Source organism: Solanum stenotomum, chromosome 6 (assembly GCF_019186545.1).
Source record: "Solanum stenotomum isolate F172 chromosome 6, ASM1918654v1, whole genome shotgun sequence".
Taxonomy (NCBI): Eukaryota; Viridiplantae; Streptophyta; class Magnoliopsida; order Solanales; family Solanaceae; genus Solanum; species Solanum stenotomum.
Genome location: NC_064287.1, coordinates 46512587 through 46528802, shown reverse-complemented (window position 1 = coordinate 46528802; position 16216 = coordinate 46512587). Strand labels below are relative to the sequence as shown.

Below are 16216 nucleotides of genomic sequence, written 5' to 3'. Positions count from 1 at the left end.
ATCCAAAAATACTCTTTCTCCATTCTAGCTTCCTCTTCATTAGTTGAGTCTTCGAATCTTTGTTAACAATCTTGGGGTAGCAGAAGGTTCCCTGATTATACTTTTTTCTGCTATTCTCTACAAACACAACTGTTATGTCTATTCAAATTAATAAAATATAATAGTTAATATATATACTAACTAATTATATATTTACGTATTGTTTGTAATGGCCGTGAACACTCATTCTAATTCAGATAAAATATTTCCGGAGTTTCCAGAGGACATCATTCAGAAAATCCTATCTTGTGTAACTCTGAAACAAAGACCAACTGTTTCTCTTGTTTCCAAAAAATGGCGTCAAATAATAGAATCGTTGGACGACAATCTCAATTTAGTGCAAACACATTCTGAAAACATAACTTGTGGATACTGCGGCTACTCTCATTTGTACCCTCACGCATCCTGTGTATGCTCCGACACAGATCTCTACCATGTCGATCCATTTATTAAACTTGCTGCAGACAACATCAGTTGCAAAGAGCTTTATTTGTTCGTACCACCTAATTTTAGGTATTGTGCATCTCCCGAAATTTTAGATTCCAAATTTTTAACTGTTCTCCATATGAAAGGAAATTGCAACATGAATATTATTCGAGAATTTAATGTAATGCCTTCATTGAAAGAGTTATATTTTCATTCTGTTTGCATTTTTTCGCGTACCTTCTCCAATTTTATACCCAAATGTCCTTACCTTGTTGAGTTAACTTTGATAAATTGTGACAACCTTATTGACTTCACAGTCCCCCATCTCAATTATCTCAAAAAGCTTCATGTCAATACTCGCAAAAAAATTAAAAAACTTGAAGTAAAAGCTCAAAATCTCCTCGAGTTTCACTTGTGTAGTTCAGCCTTCACCAAAATTGATCTGTTCGCTTCTACTAAACTACAACTCCTACATATAGATTCTACATATGTTCCCGACTCATTTCCTCATGATGTTTGCTCAACATTCCCATCTCTAAAATCCTTGTCTCTTCAATTATGTCGAGGAATGAAAGAAATCAAAATTGTGAGTCCTCTATTGGAGAGTTTGACATTGAATAACCTCATCGATTTGGATGAAGCATTCATAGCTACTCCTAATTTACAATTGTTCAACGTAATATATAGCTTTAAATTCCAAACTCCCTGTCCCGTAGTGGGATCAAGGCTAATGAAAGTTGAGATGGGTGCTCGTGCAACCAATAGCTTGCTTGAGTTGAGAACTTTTGCTGAAAATTTGGGTGAAAATATCACGCTGTCCTTGGAAACTGACACAACTGGAGCAAAGGTATGTACTTACATATTTAGTATTTTCCAATAATTTGAGAGCAAATTATTTTCCCATTGGATTTCCTTTTATGTTTGACAAGTCATTTCGTGTTGAATATTATTTTTCGTTGTCAATGAAGGAAGAAGTAACATTTCAAAGCAACCTTGAACCACTTTGTATCAAGCATATAAATTTGGTAATACAATCTTCATTGAAACCGAGATATGAATCATTTCTTGCTGAATTTTTTGGTTACTTCCATCCGCGGACCTTAGTGGTGACAGTGAATTCAAATGCCCGAAAACATGACTTTATACAGGTATTCTGCGATATTATAATGAGTAAATAATTTCTCATCTTCACTTTTCTTTATCTACACTTATGTTATGAATTTGTAGGTCCTAATGAATGAGCTGGAAGGTTGGAACAGAGATGGTACCAAACGTTACAAACGTAGTGAGTACATGTCTTGGCACAGTGCATTGAAAAGCTTTACAGTCCTCGGATCAACTGCATCTGCAAGACAAGAAAGGGAAGCCCGGTGTGACAAGTCCACACTATGTGTGGGGTTAGGTGAAGGGTCGAGCCAGAATGGGCTATCAATAGACTTACCCAACATTTCTACAATTACAAGTCAAGAAAGGGAAGCTTCATACGGTAAGCTCCCTCTCTGCGCAGGGTCTGGGGAAGGACGGGAACAACAGTGCATATTGTTCGTAGCCTTACCCAACCTTTCTACAATTACAAGAGAAGGCGCTCATCAAATCAACTTGGAGTTTGAGTGGTAATTGTCTCATAACAAACATTTGTTTAGTTATTTATATATATCTTTATTAATGAATAAGGTTGTAACATTAATGCAGGTATAACTGAATCTGAATCGCAACTATGCAAGAGTAGTTCTATGTTGGTGCCCTACAGTATTGGTGTGCAAGTTACAAACGGAGCCAAATTTATGAGGGGTTTCTTTTTATGTATTATACCTTAGTATGACAATATTAGTTATGAAATTAATCAGCCCTATTGTATTTTTGTACAATTTATCGATGTTCCATCGGATCTGTATGATTTTGTGCTCCTTTAATATTTGATCCATGAAAGTGGTGATTTTTTCTTAAACTGGTATCTTACTATTTTTAACTTGTTCTAATTAATCAAGAAGAATGACACATGTTTAATGAGAAGGTTTGTTAATGGTCGATATTAGAGGTAGACGAATAAACCCTATTACAATGTATACTCAAGGTGATCATATCAGGATTTATCCTCTGTCTTCCTCAATATCCATGTGCATGAGATGTAATGGAATACACAACAAATTCTATACCAGATCAAATGATCAATCCTCAGCCCGAACAATCAGAAAAACATCCTGAATAACCAACAACGAGAGTAGGATAGTAGAAGAGATATAAATGTTCGTCATTTCATTTATATAGGATTTCCCTTACTCATTTAGGAGGATGATGAAGTAAAATATTTTGGCGAATGTGTTAAGAATATCATTTACTAATAAAAGTTCTTGGTCCATGAAAAAGAATCTTGCCCGCACATGAGGGGGCTTGTTGAGAATATTATCAACTAATACAAGTGTACTCTCTCAAATAGCTTAAACTTTTAGATGAGATGGTCACACCTCAACAAAATGATGTAAAATCTTTCTGAGTGGAACACTAGGTTGCTAATGGAAGTCACCCCCCGAAACCAGGGTTTAAATCCAGCTAAAGCACTTTCGAAGTAAACCTTTCCACTGTGTAATCCATACCATTTTTAAGATATGGAATGTAGCCTAAAACTAAGACAAGACAACAATGCTAAAGTTTAACTAATTCATCAGTTGCTTTTGTTTCATCGAAACCTCAACATATATATGCATCTTGTTGAAGTGTTCACACCCAGATTTACTATTCTTTGCAAGTATATTATGCTTAGGTGATTGCACTATTTTCTTGATGTTACTATATTCTTTTCATGTATATTGTCATGTTTTCTTTAAAGCCGTTTTCCTTTTCATAACTCCTTTCTTTTGCATCACTTGAGTCGAGAGTCTTTCAGAAACATCCTCTCCACCTCCACGAGGTAGTGGTAAGGTCTTGCATACACTCTATCCTCTCCACACCCCACTTTGTGGGATTTCACTATGAGTTATTTTTGTTGTTGATCGGAGGGGCAAAAATATTAGCAATATGAAACTACAGGGTTCAAGACTCAAAGTTGAATTACCATTTTATCCTTACATTAAAACAATTAAAACAAAATGTTATAAAATATAATTAAATAGTAAATAGTGAAAATTTCTCCTCAAATGCAATAAATATTGAATTACATATCCTTCAAAAAGTTGCTTCTTTATTATATATATCAAATTTTAAAAAAAAAACGTGGGACTCAAATAGTAATTACTATAATGAAAGGTCGTTTCCCGTGTTAATGCAAGATTGCAGAAGAAAACCAAGAGGTTTACATTAATCAACATTTTTCCATTGCAATTTAAAAGCAAGATTTTAAAGGATTTGTATTGAACAATTTAATAAATAATCATTTAAATCTGTACATGAATCAAATTCACATTAATAATCAATTTCTCTTTTGCTATAAAAATCAAGAGTATTTAAAGAGTTTTTCCATTAATTAAATTTGATATGGACTAAAATCATTGAACTAATTTAATGCAAATTAATTTTATATATCTACTCAAAGTTCATCCTAGCTACTGCTATAAAATGCCTAGCATGGTTTTCATGTAAATGATAAGCAGAGGATGAGAGATTGTCATGCAAAAAAATAATCTTGCTCATCATTTTGTATGTGCAATAATTTTCTTTTGTTTTTATCCGCTCCTCCTTGTCTAGCCTAAGTATTTTATGTCCTTTTTTTTTTTTTATATATTTTGATATACCTTTTTATGATTTTGTTTTTCTGTTGGAATATTTTGTGACCTACGTACATGAAGAAAATAGTGATGTACAATTCATGTTCTACTATATTTCTTAATTATTGATGAAATGCATAATGAAAGATTAATCAGTTAATTTGATATGCTTATTTGGCTCTCGATATAGTGTTCTACTTTTGTTTAAATATATTTTCGAGATTATTATTTATGAGTAGAGAGAGGAATAACTAAATGAGAAAAATCAAATATGATTTAAAAAAAAAAAAGAATACATACCCTAAAATAAAATGGGCCACAAAAATGGAGATAAAGGATGGATCATAGTATGTGATTTTGAGGCTGTATTTTTATTTAACTTTTCATTTATATGTATAATCTATTGACCTTATTAGTCTATTATTTATGTGTTGAAACATTCATTCCTCAAATTGACCATATATCTAGAATAAGTCATTGTGAAAAGTTTGTGTTGCTCAATTTATATTAATTATTCAAAGACAAATTTTATGAAAAAAAATAATCATATTAATAGAATTATTCTTTTCTCTATCATATGTACAGTACTTCTCTAAGGTTAAAAAGAAGATGTATATGTGATATAATAATAAAAATAATTGACATGATAATTATAGTGTGTTCGCCATATATCAAGTGTTTATATCATTTTAGAACTTATAACTCGTATGCATCAAACGTCTATTTACTATGCCGAGAAGCTATTTATTATTAATTAACGTGATATATATATATATATCTGTGTGTGTGGGGTGGGGGGGGGGGGGGAATGCATAAGTACCCCCAACCTATGCCCAAAATCCCTGAGACACACCTAACATTTACTAAGGTCCTATTACCCTCCGAACTTATTTTTTAATTAATTTTTTACCACTTTTCGGCCTACGTGGCTGAGTCCGTGACTTCACCTATGTTAGGCACGTGGGTACAGTTTTTAGACAGCACTGACCGATAAAAATTAGTCACGTGTTAAAATAAACTTGAAAAAAAAAATATTAACTCAGTTGTCTTCTTCTTTATTATTGTTCTTCGGGTTTAGAAAAAAAAACTTCCATTATCATAAGTAAAATTGCTCCTTGCTTCGAAAAGCTAACAAAATAAAATCAAGAAAAAACTAACCTTTGAACTCAACCACGATTCTTGATGACTTAGAAGAATGAAATCGACCCACAAATGCACGATTGAAATTGACCCACGCATGCATGACTGAAATCGAACACTAAGTACCAAAATCCAACATAAAAAATCAATTATGAGTCTGAAAATCGAATTTTTAAAATCAATTTTTTGAAGATAATGTTCTTTCCCTTGTTCCTTTCTCTTCCTTTTTGGTAAAGTTAACTTGAAAACATAAAGTGATAGTTTTTTGAAATTTTGGGAAGTGTAAAAGCTACTTTTGAACTGATAGCTTACTTTTTAGAAAGTTGAAAAAGTGGGGCCCAGCGCGTGTTGAACAAAGCTTTCAACATATCTGGTTTATATTGCCACGTAGGCCGAAAAGTGGTAAAAAATTAATTAAAAAACAAGTTCGGAGGGTAATAGGACCTTAGTAAAGGTTAGGTGTGTCTCAGAGATTTTGGGCATAGGCTGGAGGTACTTATGCATTTTCCCTATATATATATATGCATGTGCTTTAACTAGTTATATTAAGAGAGCCACAAATTGGCCCACCATCTCATTGTAATCAATGAAATACTCTGCCGCTTTCTTTGCAAGCAATTTCTCCAGTCTCAAGGTTAAACTCCATGGATAACGTAACAATGCTAATTATCATGTACCTCAGAGAAATTTCAGGCCATATAACTTCATTCATGGGAAGCATATCAAGTCTAGTATTCTTAAGAGTAGCTAAATTGCTGGGATCTCGACAATTTAGCTACTCTTAAGAAAACTAGCCTTGGTATGCTACCCATTAATGAAGTTATATAGCCTTAATGCTCACAGGTACATGTTAGCAATGAGTCTGCAGAAATTGCTTGCAAAGAAAGCAGTAGAGTGTTTCATTGCTTACAAGGTGATGGTGGACCAATTTTTGCCTCTCTTACGGGAGTTGCCGCATAGGAGGTTCCTTTCCTGATTTGATGAATCTAAATTGGAGAATTTGCGCGAAAAAATGCAAACAGAAATAGATTACATTAAATTATAGAATAACATTCATGTTGCAATTTCCTTTTAAAATTTCAGGAGACGCACAATACCTAAAATTAGGTGGTAAAGCTCTTTGAAACTGATGTTGTCTGCAGCAAGTTTAATAAATGGATCGACATGGTAGAGATCTGTGTCGGAGCATACACAGGATGCGTGAGGGAACAAATGAGAGGAGCTGCAGTATCCACACGTTATCTTTGCAGAATGTGTTTGCATTAAATTGAGATTGTCGTCCAACGATTTAATTATTTGACTCCATTTTTTGGAAACAAGAGAAACAATTGGTCTCTGTTTCAAAGTTACACAAGACAGGATTTTCTGGATGATGTCCTGTGGAAAACTTCCCGAATGCTAGCTCTGGCATTTTGAACAACTCTTCCAATACATCGTTGCGGATTGACATTATATCCGCATCAACATAATGAAAACTTCTTACTTTTCATTCTGTTAGCAGTCTCCACATGTATAAATGGTTTGGTTTTTTATATGTTTGTGTTGTGAAATCAGTTGATACATCTGTTAATTTGGATAATAAAGAGGATGCGGCGAGTGATGATTTCAGCATTAGCAAACCGCGTCGGAGTACTAGAATTGTAATTCCACCTAAAAGGTTGGACAGTTACCTTTGGGCTGGAAGAAAGTCACGTGAGCAGGGCAAGAGTTAGTTATGGAATTAGTATAAAAGTGTGAGAACGTGGGTAAGAAAGGATAAGGAAGTTATTTGTAATTCTGAATAATCCCATCTCTTTCTTCTGTCTTCTGAACCTTTTCTAGACTTCTAGTTTTAGATTTCAAGTTTATTTCCCTAAGTTGTTGTTTCCTGTAATTTCCTTTGTTGTGTATTATTGTTATTTAGCAAAACATATATATATATATATATATATATCAGTATTTGTATTGTGAAATCGGGTTTGTTTCAGTTTGTTTCTTTTTTTTACCGTGTAGTAGTAGTAAATGACTAGCAGTACTTCCCTTCTAAGACAAACCTATAATGTTTGTTCGCATGTAGATACAAACCGAAATGATATGGGTGAAGGTAATTATTCATTTCGTTCCATTCTAAAAGCTAGTCTTCTTCTATAGCGAGTAATAATTTGATGCAATTAGCAAATGTCATGTAATTCAATTATTTAGTTTTGGAAAGGAATCCACTGTAACATCCGGTAAGTTGAAATAACTAAGAAGAGGCTTAGAATTGGAAATTTTTAATTTTTGGAAGGAATTTGAAAATCTGGAAAATTTTGGCTAAGTATGGAAAAAGTGAGTTTTTGGCCAACTTTGAGCAGTCACAACTTCCAGCTCAAGATGATTTAGGAGTAGTTCCAGCTATGGTTGAGAAGCTTGTGGAGTGATCTTTCCAACGCCACCGAGTTTGCTCGATTCCGAGTTCGTATGAGCGAGTTATGGCCATTGAAAGTTGGGCAGTTGGCAGGGAATCCGTCCGGAAATTTTAAGGGCATTTTGGTCTTTTCCCTAGACAATTCTTTTGGGATTATATTGTTGTATAGGGCTGATCTTTGGACCATTTTGTTCCAATTTAAGAGAGTAAAAGCTAGGGTTGAGAGTGAAGAAGAGAAGAAGAAGAAGAGGAGATCAACTAGTTTCCGTCAAAGTTCCGTCGTGGAAATCGTCGGGGGTGATCCCTATCAAGGTATGTGAGTTATTTGTGTGGGTTGATCCTTTCCCCCACACACCAAGCTCATTTTATGATTTGAGAAAGGATTGGATATGTTGTTGAAGTTGTTAGTTGTTGTTGATGTTGTTGATTGTGTTGTTGAAGTTCTTGTTGGTTGTGGGACATGATTTGGTTGTGTTCTTGAGTTGAAATCTATTGTATATTGAGGGATTTTGTGATCCCTAATGGGTGGGATTGGAACCTTTAAAGTAAAGATGGTTTAGAGTTGAAGAAAAGAGGGAGAAAAGTCAAATTTTCGGGGCTAGGGATTGGCGCGTCGTGCCTGCCAGCGCGCCCCAAGAGGGGCTCTGAAGCCCAGCCCTTGGGGCAGCGCGCCACTCAGAGCGCCATCAGGTGACCTCTGACCTTCGAGGGCTGGTGCTCCGTGCCTTGCAGAGCGCCAAGGGCGCCAAGTTTCCCCATTCTTTCACACTTTCTCATGCATGTTCCTAGGTGTTATACCTATGTTTCCTTGTTGTTTCCAACACTCAAATGTACATTTAAACCTCCCGAACTCATCTATAAACGTGCGAATATATGTCTTGAATCCATAATCCAATTCAAGGCGAGTTAGTATCAATGTTAAGGGAAGTTATAGTCAAGTCAAGTAAAGTCAAGAAGTAAGTTCAAGCAAGTCTTTAAAGCTTTTCAAGAGTCGTTATTGAATGTCTTAACGTCGTTTCAAGTTTTAGGTCAAGTAAAGAGTTTCAAGACAAGAAAAGTGTATAGGGTCTCAATCTAAGTGAAGAGTCTCAAGTTTCAAGCTAAGACAAGAGCATAAAGTCGAGTCCATTTCTCCAAAGTTATTAGGGAACTATGTACTTCCAAAAGGAGTCTCTAAATGTTTTTACATTTAAGTAAGAAAGGAACCATGTTTTCCAAAAGAGCCTTTGGGCTAAGTTTTGAGTAATTATCTCAATCAAAGAAAGAAGTTAATTTAAAAGCATGAGCCAAAGTATTTTTGGGAGTAGTATTGAGCACCGAATTGGGGACACGAGTTCATATTAACTCAACTCTCCATAAGAACCATGCGCCAACATGGGACTTGACGTATCATTCTTTTTAGATGATCACGTAAGATTAGGCTAGTGGATCCACTAAGCAAAAGTAAGGTCCTATATCACGGCAAGGTATAGGATGGTCCTCGGGTAACGTGAGGTAAGACGTTGTATCATCACTAGGGCTCATAGTGGTGGTTGTCGGTTAAAGAACCTCCCACAAAAGTTATATTACTTTTAAATAATTAAAGTTGAGTTTGTTGTTGTTTTATCATTAACGAGTTAAGTTGTTTACAATGTTTTACAAGCTATTTATGTATTTCATGTGTCTTTTGGCTTTACATATTTGAGTTTAGTTGTTCATGAGTCGAACAGAGTCAAGGTAAGTGTTCTCTTGTACTCCTTTCAAGCTTAAGTTGTGGTTCAGCTTTCCAGCTCGCATACTCGTACATTCCATGTACTGATGCCAGTTGGCCTACATCTTGTTATGATGCAGATACAGGTACCCCGGATCAACATCCTGCACGTCGTTGATCCAGCTGAGCACTCCAGAGTCAGTGGTGAGCCTCCTTGCATTTCGGAGGACTCAATTATTTTGTGTTCTTAGTTTTGTTCTATTAGGGTGTTGCGGGGTCTGTCCCAACATCCATCTCAGTATATTAGAGGCTTCATAGACAGTCAGTCAGTTAATTTTGAGTCTCTTATCTATGTATATATGTAAATATTCTATTTTGAGACTCGAGTTGCCTTTTGGCATGTTATGCATCAGTTAAGTTGTTTTATAACCTTTCGTTGTATTGAGTTGTGCTGTTGAGTTTAGTTTCCGCTGAGTTAAGAAAGCCAGGCCAAGGGTTTGCCTGGGGACAACAATGGTCTCTGGGTGCCGGTCTCGCCCAGGGTAGGGCGTGACAAACTTTGTATCAGAGCATAGAGTACAAGAGTCCTAGGGAGTCTATGAAGCCGTGTCTGTAGAGTCCTAGTTATCGGTGTGAAGCGCGCCACATCTATAATTGGGAGGCTACAACATTTAGGAAGATCTCTCATTTCTTTCACACTCATCTCGTGCGTTAGAGTTTATCTCTAGAATTCGTGATTTCTTGGGGATGAATCCTTCAAGTTTCATGGGTTCGAGCACTACGGAGGATCCAGAGAACTTCATTGAGGAGTTGAAGAAGATTTTTGATGTGATGCATGTGGCAGATACTAAGCGGGTTGAGCTAGCTGCGTATCAATTGAAGGATGTTGCTAGAACATGGTTCGACCAGTGGAAAGAGGGCAGAGCTAAGAATGCACCACCTGCGAGTTGGGCCCGTTTTGAGAAAGCTTTCTTGGGGCATTTCTTTCCTCGAGAGTTGAGGGAGGCCAAGGTACGTGAGTTCCTCACACTTAAGCAGGAGTCTTTGAGTGTCCAAGAGTACAGTCTAAAGTTCACACAACTATCCCGCTATGCTCCAGAGATGGTGGCGGATATGAGAAATAGAATCAGCTTGTTTGTTGCTGGGCTGTCTCGATTGTCAAGTAAGGAAGGTAGGGCTGCAATGCTTATCGGGGACATGGACATATCCAGGTTAATGGTCTATGTACAACAGGTTGAAGATGAGAAGCTGAGGGACAAAGAAGAGTTCAGAAGTAAGAGAGCCAAGACCGGTAATGAGTCCGGGCAGCAGAAAGGTAATTCAAACCGTTCCTCTTTTCAGCAAAGGCAAAAAGGATTTGCTACATCATCTACTAGAGCACCTGCACCCAGATACAGAGGTGAATTTATTGGCCAGAATTCGAAGGACTTCAAGGCTAGACCAGCACAGTCCTCATGTAGTGTGGCATAAGGAAGTAGTTCGTTTCCTGCACGAGCTAGGTGTGGTAGAACCCACCCGGGCAAATGTCGTGATGGCCAAACAGGTTGTTTTAAGTGTGGGCAAGAGGGTCACTTCGTGAAGGAGTGCCCTAAGAATAAGCAAAGTAGTGGAAACTTGGGCAGTAGGTCCCAATCTTCTTCAGTTGCTCCCCCAGACAGGACAGCACCTAGAGGAGCTACTTCTAGTACAAGAGGAGGAGTAAACCGCCTCTATGCTATCACCAGTCGCTAGGAGCAAGAGAACTCTCCAAATGTTGTCACTGGTATGATTAAAGTTTTTGCTTTTGATATGTATGCTTTGCTAGACCCAGGAGCAAGTTTATATTTTGTGACTCCTTATGTTGCAAGTAAGTTTGATGTTCTTCCTAAAAGACTTTGTGAACCCTTTTGTGTTTCTACACCTGTTGGGGAGTCTAATCTAGCGGAAAGAGTATATCGTGATTGTCCTGTTTCTATCAATCACAAGAGCACCATGGTTGATTTGATTGAGTTAGACATGGCAGATTTCGATGTCATTCTAGGTATGGATTGGCTTCATGCTTGTTATGTATCGATAGATTGTAGAACTCGAGTGGTGAAGTTTTAGTTTTCGAGTGAGCCGGTCATAGAGTGGAGAAATAGTTCAGTAGTGCCTAGGGGTCGTTTCATTTCGTACCTTAAGGCAAGAAAGTTAGTTTCAAAAGGTTGTATCTATCACTTAGTCCGAGTTCATGACTCTAGTGTTGAGATACCTCATTTCCAGTCAGTTCCTATGGTAAGAGAGTTTCCAGAAGTGTTTCCTAATGATCTACCCGAAATTTCTCCGGAGAGACAAATAGATTTCGGCATAGATCTCATTCCAGATACTCGTCCTATCTCTATTCCGTCATATAGAATGGCACCAGCAGAGTTGAAAGAGTTGAAAGAGCAGTTGAAAGATCTCCTAGAAAAGGGTTTCATTTGACCGAGTGTCTCACCTTGGGGTGCTCCGGTTTTGTTTGTGAGGAAGAAAGATTGTTCCCTTAGAATGTGTATAGATTACTGCCAGTTGAATAAGGCTACCATCAAGAATAAGTACCCTCTTTTGAGGATTGATGATCTTTTCGATCAGCTTCCGGGTGCCACCTGTTTTTTAAAGATTAACCTCAGATCAAGCTATCATCAGTTAAGAGTAAGGGAAAGTGATATTCCGAAGACAATATTCAGAACTAGATATGGTCATTTTAAGTTTTTAGTCATGTCTTTTGGTTTGACCAATGCACCGGCAGCTTTCATGGACTTGATGAATAGAGTCTTCAAACCTCATTTAGATACGTTTGTTATCGTCTTCATTGATGACATACTAGTCTATTCAAGGAACGAAGAAGATCATGCTAGTCATCTCAGAACAGTTCTTCAGACTTTGAAAGACAAAGAGTTGTATGCCAAGTTCTCTAAGTGTTAGTTTTGGCTCAAGTCTGTGGCATTCCTAGGCCACATTGTGTCCGGCGACAGAATCAAAGTAGATACTCGGAAGATTGAGGCAGTGCAGAATTGGCCTAGACCCACATCCCAACTGAAATTAGGAGTTTGTTGGGTCTAGCTGGCTATTATAGAAGGTTTGTTGAAGGGTTCTCGTCTATTGCATCTCCTTTGACAAAGTTGACTCAAAAGACAGTGAAATTTCAATGGTCTAAAGCTTGTGAGAAAAGCTTTCAGGAATTGAAACAGAGGTTAATTTCTGCTCCAGTTTTGATGCTACCAAAAGGTACTCAAGGTTTTGTGGTGTATTGTGATGCCTCTAGAGTTGGTTTGGGTTGTGTCTTAATGCAAGATGGCAAGGTTATAGCTTATGCCTCCAGACAGTTGAAAGTTCCTGAAAAGAACTACCTAACCCTTGACTTAGTGTTAGCGGCTGTAGTGTTCACTTTGAAGATATGGCATCATTACTTTTATGGTGTGCTTGTTCATATATTCACTGATCACAAGAGTCTCCAATATGTGCTTACTCAGAAAGAGCTTAATCTCAGATAGAGGAGGTGGTTAGAATTACTCAAGGACTATGACCTGAGTATTCTTTACCACCCAGGTAAGGCTAATGTTGTTGTTGATTCTTTGAGCAGGTTGTCTATGGGTAGCACCGCCCATATTGAAGAAGGAAGGAGAGAGTTAGCAAAAGATGTGCACAGACTGGCGTGCCTAGGAGTCAGACTTATAGATTACGCAGAAGGAGGAATAGAAGTGACGAGCAAGGCCGAGTCATCACTAATGTCAGAAGTGAAAGAGAAACAAGATCAGGATTCCATTTTGCTTGAGTTGAAGGCAAATGTTCAAAAGCAAAGAGTGTTAGCTTTTGAACAAGGGAGAGATGGTGTTTTGAGGTATCAAGGTAGATTGTGCGTACCTATGGTAGATGGACTCCAAGAAAGGATCATGGAAGAAGCTCATAGCTCAAGATATTCCATTCATCCGGGTTCCACGAAGATGTATCGTGACTTGAGAGAAGTTTATTGGTGGAATGGCATGAAGAAGGGCATTGCAGNAATTGAAGAAGACTGTGCTTTATTGCCCCCATTACCCTGCCTATTCTTTAGACACACCAAGCTCATTTTATGATTTGAGAAAGGATTGGATATGTTGTTGAAGTTGTTAGTTGTTGTTGATGTTGTTGATTGTGTTGTTGAAGTTCTTGTTGGTTGTGGGACATGATTTGGTTGTGTTCTTGAGTTGAAATCTATTGTATATTGAGGGATTTTGTGATCCCTAATGGGTGGTATTGGAACCTTTAAAGTAAGGATGGTTTAGAGTTGAAGAAAAGAGGTAAAAAAGTCAAATTTTTGGGGCTAGAAATTGGCGCGTCGCGCCTGCCAGTGCGCCCCAAGAGAGGCTCTGAAGCCCAGCCCTTGGGGCAGCGCGCCACTTAGAGCGCCAGCAGGTGACCTCTGACCTTCGAGGGCTGGCGCTCCGCGCCTTGCAGAGCGCCAAGGGCACCAAGTTTCCCCCATTCTTTCACACTTTCTCATGCATGTTCCTAGGTTTTATACCTATGTTTCCTAGTTGTTTCCAACACTCAAATGCACATTTAAACCTCCCGAACTCATCTATAAACATGCGAATATATGTCTTGAATCCAGAATCCAATTCAAGGCGAGTTAGTATCAATGTTAAGGGAAGTTAGAGTCAAGTCAAGTCAAGAAGTAAGTTCAAGCGAGTCTTTAAAGCTTTTCAAGAATCGTTATTGAACGTCTTAACGTCGTTTCAAGTTTTAGGTCAAGTAAAGAGTTTCAAGACAAGAAAAGTTTATAGGGTCTCAATCTAAGTGAAGAGTCTCAAGTTTCAAGCTAAGACAAGAGCATAAAGTCGAGTCCATTTCTCCAAAGTTATTAGGGAACTATGTACTTCCCAAAGGAGTCTTTAAATGTTTTTACATTTAAGTAAGAAAGGAACCATGTTTTCCAAAAGAGCCTTTGGGCTAAGTTTTGAGTAATTATCTCAATCAAAGAAAGAAGTTAATTTAAAAACATGAGCCAAAGTATTTTTGGGAGTAGTATTGAGCACCGAATTGGGGACACGAGTTCATATTAACTCAACTCTCCATAAGAACCATGCGCCAACATGGGACTTGACGTATCATTCTTTTTAGATGATCACGTAAGATTAGACTAGTGGATCCACTAAGCAAAAGTAAGGTCCTATATCATGGCAAGGTATAGGATGGTCCTCAGGCAACATGAGGTAAGACGTTGTATCATCACTAGGGCTCATAGTGGTGGTTGTCGGTTAAAGAACCTCCCAAAAAAGTTATATTACTTTTAAATAATTAAAGTTGAGTTTGTTATTGTTTTATCATTAACGAGTTAAGTTGTTTACAATGTTTTACAAGCTATTTATGTATTGCATGTGTCTTATGGCTTTACATACTTTAGTTTAGTTGTTCATGAGTCGAACAGAGTCAAGGTAAGTGTTCTCTTGTACTCCTTTCAAGCTTAAGTTGTGGTTCAGCTTTCCAGCTCGCATACTCGTACATTCCATGTACTGATGCCAGTTGGCCTGCATCTTGTTATGATGCAGATACAGGTACCCCGAATCAACATCCTGCACGTCGTTGATCTAGTTGAGCACTCCAGAGTCAGTGGTGAGCCTCCTTGCATTCCGGAGGACTCAATTATTTTGTGTTCTTAGTTTTGTTCTATTAGGGTGTTGCGGGGTCTGTCCCAACATCCATCTCAGTATATTAGAGGCTTCATAGACAGTCAATCAGTTAATTTTGAGTCTCGTATCTATGTATATATGTAAATATTCTATTTTGAGACTCGAGTTGCCTTTTGGCATGTTATGCATCAGTTAAGTTATTTTATGACCTTTCATTGTATTGAGTTGTGCTGTTGAGTTTAGTTTCCGCTGAGTTAAGAAAGCCAGGCCAAGGGTTCGCCTGGGGCCAGCAATGGTTTCCGGGTGCCGGTCCCGCCCAGGGTGTAGGCTCGGGGCGTGACAAACTTGGTATCAGAGCATAGAGTACAAGAGTCCTAAGATGTCTATGAAGCCGTGTCTGTAGAGTCCTAGTTATCGGTGTGAAGCGCGCCACATCTATAATTGGGAGGCTACAACATTTAGGAAGATCTCTCATTTCTTTCACACTCATCTCGTGCATTAGAGTTTATCTCTAGAAAGTTTCTTTTTAATTCGTGCTTGCGCCTGTTTCAGATAATCATGCCTCTACGAAGAGTTAGCAGAGGGCGTCTTCCTAGACGTTATGTTGATGAGCAAGAGTTACCCTATGCATCGGGAGTGCAAGATCAATGGGAAGTTTCTAATGCCGAGTTCAGAGAGGCAATTAGGATGTTGAGTCAAGGTGTAGCTAATCAGATGGGTCAGCAAAGGGGAGCTCGACATGAAGGAGCTGACACTTCTAGAATTCGTGAGTTCTTGGGGATGAATCCTCCAAGTTTCATGGGTTCAAGCACTACGGAGGATCCAGAGAACTTCATTGAGGAGTTGAAGAAGATTTTTGATGTGATGCATGTGGCAGATACTGAGCGGGTTGAGCTAGCTACGTATCAATTGAAGGATGTTGCTAGAACATGGTTCGACCAGTGGAAAGAGGGCAGAGCTAAGAATGGACCACCTGCGAGTTGGGCCCGTTTTGAGAAAGCTTTCTTGGGGCATTTCTTTCATTAAGAGTTGAGGGAGGCCAAGGTACGTGAGTTCCTCACACTTAAGCAGCAGTCTTTGAGTGTCCAAGAGTACAGTCTGAAGTTCACACAACTATCCCGCTATGCTCCAGAGATGGTAGCGGATATGAGAAATAGAATGAGCTTGTTTGTTGCTGGGCTGTCTCGGTTGTCAAGTAAGAACGGTAGGGCTGCAATGCTTATCG

General features: G+C 38.1%; 1 protein-coding gene across 1 annotated transcript; it reads left to right on the top strand.

Moving 5' to 3' along the window:
- Positions 1-208: 208 nt before the first annotated feature.
- Positions 209-2082, top strand: LOC125867836 (uncharacterized). The gene is made up of 3 exons (XM_049548429.1): positions 209-1312; positions 1434-1613; positions 1693-2082. Exons 1-3 carry the CDS (start codon positions 209-211, stop codon positions 2080-2082), a joined length of 1674 nt encoding a protein of 557 aa, XP_049404386.1.
- Positions 2083-16216: the final 14134 nt, after the last annotated feature.

Bases quoted from the DNA above. Each gene is read 5' to 3' on its own strand.
- LOC125867836 (XM_049548429.1), top strand. From the start codon at position 209: ATGGCCGTGAACACTCATTCTAATTCAGATAAAATATTTCCGGAGTTT. The intron at 1,313-1,433 runs GTATGTACTTAC...TTGTCAATGAAG, and splicing joins CTGACACAACTGGAGCAAAG to GAAGAAGTAACATTTCAAAG. The intron at 1,614-1,692 runs GTATTCTGCGAT...ATGAATTTGTAG, and splicing joins GAAAACATGACTTTATACAG to GTCCTAATGAATGAGCTGGA.